Below are 9,846 nucleotides of genomic sequence, written 5' to 3' on the forward strand. Positions count from 1 at the left end.
AATGAATGAACATGCACCTGTGGAATGGTCGTTAAGACACTAACAGCTTACAGATGGTAGGCAATTAAGGTCACAGTTATGAAAACTTAGGACACTAAAGAGGCCTTTCCACTGACTCTGATAAACACCAAAAGAAAGATGCCCAGGGTCCCTGCTCATCTGCATGAACGTGCCTTAGGCATGCTGCAAGGAGGCATGAGGACTGCAGATGTGGCCAGGGCATTAAATTGCAATGTCCGTACTGTGAGACGCCTGAGACAGCGCTACAGGAAGACAGGACGGACAGCTGATCATCCTCGCAGTGGCAGACCATGTGTAACAACACCTGCACAGGATCGGTACATCCGAACATCACACCGGCGGGACAGGAACAGGATGGCAACAACAACTGCCCGAGTTACACCAGGAACGCACAATCCCTCCATCAGTGCTCAGACTGTCCGGAATAGGCTGAAAGAGGCTGGACTGAGGGCTTGTAGGCCTGTTGTAAGGCAGGTCCTCACCAGACATCACTGGCAACAACGTCACCTATGGGCACAAACCCACCATCGCTGGACCAGGCAGGACTGGCAAAAAGTGCTCTTCACTGACGAGTCGTGGTTTTGTGTCACCAGGGGTGATGGTCGGAGTCGCGTTTATCGTCGAAGGAATGAGCGTTACACCGAGACCTGTACTCTGGAGTGGGATTGATTTGGAGGTGGAGGGTCTGGAGCGGTGTGTCACAGCATCATCGGACTGAGCTTGTTGTCATTGCAGGCAATCTCAACGCTGTGCGTTACAGGGAAGACATCCTCCTCCCTCATGTGGTACCCTTCCTGCAGGCTCATCCTGACATGACCCTCCAGCATGACAATGCCACCAGCCATACTGCTCGTTCTGTGCGTGATTTCCTGCAAGACAGGAATGTCAGTGTTCTGCCATGACCAGCGAAGAGCCCGGATCTCAATCCCATTGAGCACGTCTGGGACCTGTTGGATCGGAGGGTGAGGGCTAGGGCCAGTCCCCCCAGGAATGTCTGGGAACTTGCAGGTGCCTTGGTGGAAGAGTGGGGTAACATCTCACAGCAAGAACTGGCAAATCTGGTGCAGTCCATTTTATTTTTTATTTTTATTTCACCTTTATTTAACCAGGTAGGCAAGTTGAGAACAAGTTCTTATTTACAATTGCAACCTGGCCTAGATAATGCAAAGCAGTTTGACACATACAACAACACAGAGTTACACATGGAGTAAAACAAACATACAGTCAATAATACAGTAGAAAAATAAGTCTATATACAATGTGAGCAAATGAGGTGAGATAAGGGAGGTAAAGGCAAAAAAGCCCATGGTGGCAAAGTAAACACAATATAGCAAGTAAAACACTGGAATGGTAGATTTGTAGTGTAAGAAAGTGCAAAGTAGAAATAGAAATAATGGGGTGCAAAGGACCTAAATAAATAAATAAATAAATACAGTAGGCGAAGAGGTAGTTATTTGGGCTAAATTATAGCTGGGCTATGTTCAGGTGCAGTGATCTGTGAGCTGCTCTGACAGCTGGTGCTTAAAGCTAGTGAGGGAGATAAGTGTTTACAGTTTCAGAGATTTTTGTAGTTCATTCCAGTCATTGGCAGCGGAGAACTGGAAGGAGAGACGGCCAAAAGAGGAATTGGCTTTGGGGGTGACCAGAGAGATATACCTGCTGGAGCGCATGCTACAGGTGGGTGCTGCTATGGTGACCAGTGAGCTGAGATAAGGGGGGACTTTACCTAGCAGGGTCTTGTAGATGACCTGGAGCCAGTGGGTTTGGCGACGAGTATGAGGAGGTGAGGAGGAGATGCACTGCAGTACTTAATGCAGCTGTTTCCACACCAGATACTGACTGTTACTGTTACTTTTGATTTTGACCTCCCCTTTGTTCAGGGACACATTATTCCATTTCTGTTAGTCACATGTCTGTGAAACTTTTTCAGTTTATGTCTCAGTTGTTGAATCTTGTTATGTTCATACAAATATTTACACATGTTAAATTTGCTAAAAATAAACCCAGTTGACAGTGAGAGGACGTTTCTTTTTTTGCTGAGTTTAGGTGCACAGAGGTCAATACCGCCTTGCACACTCTTGCCTGCATCTAGCAAATAAGAGTTTCTATTGGACAAATTCAGGTATGTTTATCCTTGTTCTGTTTGCTTCCATTTAAGAAACGTTTTTTAACAGAATCAGCAGAATAAATACACCCCTGATCATGTGTATACAGAGTTCACTCTCACAACAGCCACGTTGTATTACTTCTATTGCCTTCGCTTGTGGACTTCAATCCACAACAAATCAGCTGTATCTTAACAGGTGGAAAAACCTTTCCAAGCCAAACCTTTACAAACAGCCTAGATCGTTGTCACCATATTAGCTAATGTAATGTCATAGTCAACATAGCTAATAGAACGTTATTAAACCCGCTACAATCATGCAGTAACATTAGTGTACAGTCAGTAAGCAGCTACACCGGTGGGCCCCGGTGGCAATAAATTAGTAATACCAAAAGCTTACCTTGACTTGGAAGAGTTCCAGTGTTGTGTTGGAAAGTCATAGTACTACCTCTGTGAGCAGGGTGTTTCAGTAGGTTAAACTAGCTAGCTGCATTTGCTAGCTAAGTAAGTGAAACTGGAAGTGAAAACATTTACGAAATCTCTCTCTCTATTTCTCTCTTGCTTCTCCTTCATTTTGGAATAAATACATTTGCTCAAAACTGTTCAACTATTGTCTTTCTCTTTGAGTCAACTAATCACCACATTTTATGCATTGCAGTGCTAGCTAGCTGTAGCTTATGTTTTCAGTGCTAGATTAATTCTCTGATCCTTTGATTGGGTGGACAACATGTTAGTTCATGCTGCAAAAGCTCTGATAGGCTGATGGACGTCCCCTGGAAGTTGTCATAATTACTGTGTAAGTCTATGCAAGTGGGTGAGAACCATGAGCCTCCTAGGTTTTGTATTGAAGTCAATGTACCCAGAGGAGGACGGAAGCTAGCAGTCCTCCGGCTACACCATGGCTCAGCAGACCTGAAATTTGCTCAGTAACGAAAAACACTTGAGGGAACATTGGTGGCAGGGAGTACTCTTTGGTATTGTTTCATCTGCTGTTTGGCCCTTTAAGACAGTTTGTAAACCACCCCAAAAGCGATCTATAAAAATATATATATTTTAAGAGATCTTTAATGATTAGCTGTGTGTTGACCAACACATTTAGAAATGGTTGGAGGTAGCTTCCACAGATCAGTCCTTTGTTAGCTACTCTGTTCATTACACTAAATATGTAGTTTCTAAGGTTTTGTTCCGACAGAGTAGACAGGACAGGGCACACAAAGGGGCTGTGTTGTTCCTTTCATGGTGGATGAATAAAGGAAGGCCTTTTCCCTCGGGACTCCAGGTGCCTAGCAACTTCTCTGTCTGTTCTGTCCCTTCATGTAGCTCAGTATCGGTCATGTGATCAGTCAGGGTTTCGCTGTCCAGAGCCAGCAGAGTAGAGCTGAGAGAGAGAGAGAGACATCTGAACTGCATATGTAACACAGCAGATACCATTAAACGTAATCAGTCTAATAATAGTCTCTCACTATCTCTGAACTCTAGTTGTATGACTCATGTCAGAGAGGAATGCTTTGTTTACTGTGTTAACATTACTTTCCTTAGTCCTTTCAATTTAAAATTTTGCATTGACTGCTGTATAACCCCCCAAACCAAATATACTTTATGAGGCATAGAGATCTCCAGCCCTCCATGGTAATACTGCTGAAATAACCCTGAGGTGGGATCAATGATTAACACCCTTCAAACACCCTATACTGCCCCAGTCTTGTATAGGAAAAGCCATCTGAACTGCATATGTAGCAGGTACCACTTAACGTGATCAGTTTAATAATAGTCTCTCACCAGCTCTACATCTGTTGAAACTGAAGCTTTTGGACATCACACTTCCAAGATTTTCAAACATCTTAGAAAGAGATCCCACTATCCTAACTTTCATTTAGTAGGACCATCCGTCAGCCAACAAAACACAACGCAAATTACAAATACATTGGTTTTGTTTTTCAACTGTATCAAATTACATTACTTTGAAATCATCATGATTGGATTTCATACAGTTTTGTTACAGTAGTTGAATGCTTGTTACCCTATGTTGCAATGTCAAAAGGTTGCATTTGACTCAGTTGAAAAGTCATTTGAATAGTCAACGGAAAAATGTAGGAACACCATGCTTCAATAACTATAGAGCTGATTATTCTATTCATATGCATATCTTAGATTTTTAATGTACATTTTATCCCCCCTTTTGGAGGAAATAATCTGAACAATGGACTATAGCCAAGCTGAAACTGTACAGTAGTTCATATCACTGGATCCAGTCATGATGATTAGATATATATTTTGTTTGAAGTGACATTGATATGTGGAGGAAGAGACAACAGTTGGCTGGTAAGGTGCTGGTAAGGTGAGACTCCAGTCTCCAGGGACTTTTCTCTCCCATATTTACTATGAGAGCCCAATTAATATTTCAGCATTTGTAAGGTGCTACAGGATGTGTTTTAAACATGAGACTGGAAGTCTTAAAGTCACAGCCAGCATGCAGGAAACAGACTTCAAATTGCTTTTAGAAACAATTAGACATTTGGTTCCTGTGTATTTCTTGAAGATGACATATGCTATAGGCCTGCTGCTACTGATTATAATTCTACCTTTCCATCATTTCTTTCAGTCTTCTTTTCCTACTCTGCTGACATAACATTTGTCACCTGCACCTGTGAGGTGATCTCTTGTTGGTAATTGTTTATTGCTGTTGTGGTAAAGTTGCTGATTGGTGGCGGTAACATGGCCTCTTGGATTGCATTTGAGGCTACCTTTACACTGGCACATGTACTGATCTTTATCCCAGCATCCATCACCTTCTCATTGGATAAAAAAAAACATTACAAAATTGCTGAAGTACAACAAATATATTGTTGGTAGTGTATGAACCTCTGTGTGCAGATGGTAACTAAATAAAACAAGAGGAAAATATATGCATAATTGATTATTGCTTTCTGAATGAAACCAGTAGAGATGCAAACCTTCATAAAATAACTGTCTTTATTGAAAAGCGGGTGATGTGCAGTTAACACTGCAGGACTAACACACACAGTAGCACTGTTCTGGCTGGACACAGGTGCACAATGCCCCATTTCTCCTCATTGCCCCAAAACACTGAGGCCTTCAGTTCGTCTGCTCCCAACCTGTTCTCCCTTCCCTCTGTACACCACTATCCACACTGTGTTGAATACATCTGTCATCTATCTGGAGTGCAGGTGACAGCATTCAGTACAGTTACAGTACTCTGTATGTTAGTAGTATTTCGTATTTTATTAGGATCCCCATTAGCTGCTGCCAAGGCAGCCGTTACTCTTCCTGGCATCCAAACAGATGATTACATCACACAATCACACCCTTAACACTGATGATAGAACATCACCATCAAACAAATGCATCTCTTTCACAAAGTCTTTTACAAAACAAAATGCAAAAATATTCCAACACAAAATTCAAATCTTACATAAAAAAGAAACACAGTTCCTTAAAAAAGTATTTGTGAACATACTGATTTTGTTCAATCTACTGTATTCTTACAGTGAAAAAAAAAACATTTCCACCTCTTTCTTTTTATGAAGGCATCAGTAAAATGTAGTATTTTTAACATCCTTAGTTTCTGAAACCGAAGCAATGCATCATTTATATGAGGCAATAACATAGAGAAATGTCAATGAGAAGATAATGATTGAATATTATACATTCTATATCATTTAATGTAGCGTAGTTGCCTGAAGCTACGGAAATAATTAAATGTTAGTGATTTAAAATATTAATGGACTCAATGACGAACATCTTAGACAGGAATAATCATAAAAGTACAAAGGTTATGTCATTAATTCAATTAGGCTTGTGAATGTTTTTAAATGAGCTTGATATATTTTCAATGGATATGCATAGCTCACTAATAATCCAACCCTTAAAACCTTGTAATTAAATTAATACATGTAGAAACTACTGATCTTATTCTTTATTTCCTTTGTTCTCACTAAACCCAAATGGAAAGCACATGATCCTTCTCAAATGTCTTTCTTACACAGCCAGCCCGGAACTTCTATGCTTTTCCTTCAGAGTAGATATTACAGAGACAAATACTGTACACACGTAGACAAATCCAACAAAACAATGGTAAAAAAAAGCAAAAACAAACACATCCCTTCATTGCGGAGTCTCGTTGGGATTCATGAAGCCCCATTAGAAACATGTGTAGAATAACGTTTTTGGTTGCTACATAAATAGTCCTTGTCCCATCCATCGTCCCATCACACGTAGTCTTTTCTCTCGAAACCGGGCCCACCTGGGGCAGAGCGTGAGACAGAGTATGCCATCCGTGAGGGGTTGTACCTCTTCTCCCGAGGGGGACAGGAACAGCAGAGGAGGCTTCCCCCAAGGATCATGAGGGCTGAAGCCCCCCAGCCAATGTAGAGCGCTGCCCCCAACTCCCTGCGCTGAGCATCAGTCAGCAGCGGGTTGTAGAAGTCCCTGATGATAGTGTTGGCTGACCAGGACACTGGTATCAGCTGCATGACTCCCGACACGATGAAGAACACCCCAGAGATGATCATGACTTTAGCTTTGGATGCCTCGTCCTCGATACAGTTGGTGCACTTGGCCCCGGCGATGGCGATGAGCACGGCCAGGATGGCCAGGAGGATGGAGATGACCGTGAGGGCCCTGGCGGCCTGGAGGTCCTGGGAGAGGGCCAGCATGGAGTCGTATACCTTACACTGCATCTGGCCTGTGCTCTGGACAACACAGGTCATCCACAGGCCCTCCCAGATGATCTGAGCCGTGACGATGTTGCTGCCGATAAAGGCTGTTACTCGCCACATGGGCAGGGTACAGGACACGATGGCAATGATCCATCCTAATACACATAGAGCGATCCCCACTAACTCCAACCCTGCAGACATGGTGGTAATTCTGTTGTTGCTGGAGCTCCTTCTGTGTTCCTTTCAGTGCGCCGTGTTCCGTCACACCTGAGATACCTGAGAGGATCTGACAGAGGATCTGTGAGAAAGAAAGAGACCAGCCAGAGTCAGAGACACTAACACCAATTGACTTAATTTAGCCCCTAGCACCTGTGAGTTTGTGATGTGTGATGTTCTGGTGCAGCCGGGAAGACAAGTATCCTTTATATCCCAGATCAGCTGAAGGGAGGAGCCCTGGAAGGTCCAAAAAAAATGCTTCTCTTGTGACATCACAGGGTAGGATTAAAAGTTGCAAAAAGAAATGTGGTTTTCAAAACCTGCAAGGAGTTACTAGCCAGAGGGAGGGAATTATCTTGCTCTTCACGTCACTGCGAATCTCATAGTGTTTGAAAATCACAGTTTTTAAAATGTTTTAATTTTTGACATCGGTTAGAACTTTTTAACTTTATATATATATATTTTTTAAACCGAAATTAAAAAATGAGGTTGAAAAGTGGGGGAATTTCCCTTTACTCATTAATAGATTATCCCTAATCTCTCACAGCATTAGATGAAGCAGCTTGTAAAAGAAGAATGCCTGACCTCAATTCATCGGCAACAAGCTGTCTTGTTCACTCTATTTGACGTGGTCTAACGGTCATGTCTGTCTGTCACTGACTCCAGTGCCCTTGAAATCCTAACAACTGGGAGGGTCTCCCCTAGTTATGCCCCAGAAACTGGGATAATAGACTTTCATGACCCAGTGTTGATAACTCACTCCGATACCCATCTTGCTATGAAACAGACCCATTGTTTTGGGGGCCATTTTGGAATGGCTGAAAGTGGGGGGCTGACAAAGCAAGCTCCTTGTTATCTAAGCCCAACAGATATGGTAGTCAGCCAGGTAGCTAGCAGCTATGAAAGAGAATCCAACTCAACACATCATTACCATGGATACCCAAGGATCAGTGAAGGAAAATGCCTGTTATTTCCTGATCTGGGTAGAATGAATGACACAGAGGCAGTTCTCTGATATAAGTTGAGAGATTCAAACATACTTTTCTTATAAACTGTATAGCGAGTAGCACAGGACTTAGTGGCACTTCCCATGTAGCAAATCACTTAATAATGTTAATGAAATGTACTGTATAAAGTAGCATATAGCAACAAGTTATATTTTTCTGTCATCGTATTAAAAAAATATTTTTTATTTTTATTTTTTATTGTTTTTATTATTTTTATTGTGAAATTGACACACATCAAACATCAAAATAGTTTATATTTTCACACTTAACAAAAGCTGTTAAACTGTCAGTGTTTGGCATATTGTTATCCAACATACGCACAACATAATCTGTTATTCATTCAGTTTATAGAATATAAAATGTAACAATGCAGATGGTTTCAATTCAACTTCTTTCAAATATTAAGATTACAATACAATATTTACAACACCTTAGTATATTTTAAATAGGCATACAGTATGAAATGAAAGTACATCAAGTCCAGTTTGGTGTGTTCCCCTTCAACAGAGCACCATCAAAAATGATCCAGTAAAAAGCAGTATTTTATTGTTTTGGTAGAAATCACCACCATTTTATCTGGTCTGGAATTCAAGGTTGGTATCAAATGTCCTTCATCCCCTGAGCAGAAAGCAGAAAGCAGCTGCTGCCAGATATCCAGGTCAGTTCAAACATAGTCTCTTTTGTCATAGCCGCTGGGGGCCACAGACCTGGTCAGGGAGTACACCATCCGCGAGGGCGACCCTGCATACCTCTTCTCAGGCTGTGGGGGGCAACTACAGCACAGGATGCACCCCCCAATGAGGAGAAAAGCGGCTGCAGCCCAGCCCAGGTAGAGAGCCCCTCCAATCTCCCTCTTGTGAGCCTCGGGAGTGATGGGACTATAGAACTCCATGATGATGCTGTTGGCTGACCAGGACACAGGGATCAGCTGGGTCAGCGATGCTACAATGAAGGCTACCCCCGCTGCGATCATCACCCGGGCCTTGGCCGTCTCGTCCTTCACACAGTTGGTACACTTAGCCCCCACCACGGCCACCAGCACCCCCATGATTCCCACAACTATGGAGATGACTGTGAGGGCTCGGGCTGCCTGCAGGTCAGAGCTGAGGGCCAGCATGGAGTCATATACCTTACACTGCATCTGGCCTGTGCTTTGGACCACACAGGTCATCCAGATGCCCTCCCAGATGGTCTGAGCCGTGATGATGTTGACCCCGATGAAAGCGGACACCCTCCACATGGGCAGGGCGCAGGACACGATACTCAATATCCAACCCAGGACAGCCAGGATCATCCCCAGGATCTCTAGTCCCAACACAGCCATTTTCTTGTTTTATCTTCCTCTGTAAGCAAGTCTACAGGTGTCTTCACTCTCTTTACTTCACTGTCTCAACTTCACGCACAGAACGGTTTCACTGTCTGGGTTCTGCTCTGGAATTCTCACCACCTGTATACTCCCAGCTATCTTTATAGCACTCCACCAACAGAAGGTAGAGTCTCATGGCGATTGGCCAAGGAGGTTTTCAAATGTTTTTTCTTTTCTTTCTTCAACGACCCCCAGAACAAGCTTTGGCATGAGAACGGCTTGGCTGCACAGATTAATGATTGAATGGTTGGGCCATGATTGATCCCCTACTGTTTGGGCTGAGGGGGAAGGTCAATAAATGGCCAAAGTGAAATAGTTAAAGGATAACGAACAGGTTAAGAATGGACGAGGTAATAATTACAAGTGGAGGAATTGGGAATAACAGAAACTCATGTGTTCGTTCAACAGATGTCTACCATTCTACAATTATGTTCAGGTCAAGATACATATCAA

The 9,846-nt window shown here is 42.8% G+C and overlaps 1 protein-coding gene across 1 annotated transcript; it reads right to left on the reverse strand.

Annotated features, from left to right (window-relative positions):
- Positions 1-5,080: 5,080 nt before the first annotated feature.
- LOC106581058 (claudin-3) lies at positions 5,081-9,595 on the reverse strand. Its single transcript, XM_014162769.2, has 3 exons — positions 8,890-9,595; positions 7,623-7,639; positions 5,081-7,015 (listed from the first exon to the last, which is right to left on the reverse strand). Exons 1-3 carry the CDS (start codon positions 9,349-9,351, stop codon positions 6,355-6,357), a joined length of 1,140 nt encoding a protein of 379 aa, XP_014018244.2. The 5' UTR covers positions 9,352-9,595; the 3' UTR covers positions 5,081-6,354.
- Positions 9,596-9,846: the final 251 nt, after the last annotated feature.

The sequence above is a fragment of the Salmo salar genome, chromosome ssa20 (assembly GCF_905237065.1).
Source record: "Salmo salar chromosome ssa20, Ssal_v3.1, whole genome shotgun sequence".
In the NCBI taxonomy this organism is placed as follows: domain Eukaryota; kingdom Metazoa; phylum Chordata; class Actinopteri; order Salmoniformes; family Salmonidae; genus Salmo; species Salmo salar.

Excerpts from the sequence above, each read along its gene's own strand:
- LOC106581058 (XM_014162769.2), bottom strand. The coding sequence starts at position 9,351 with ATGGCTGTGTTGGGACTAGAGATCCTGGGGATGATCCTGGCTGTCCTG.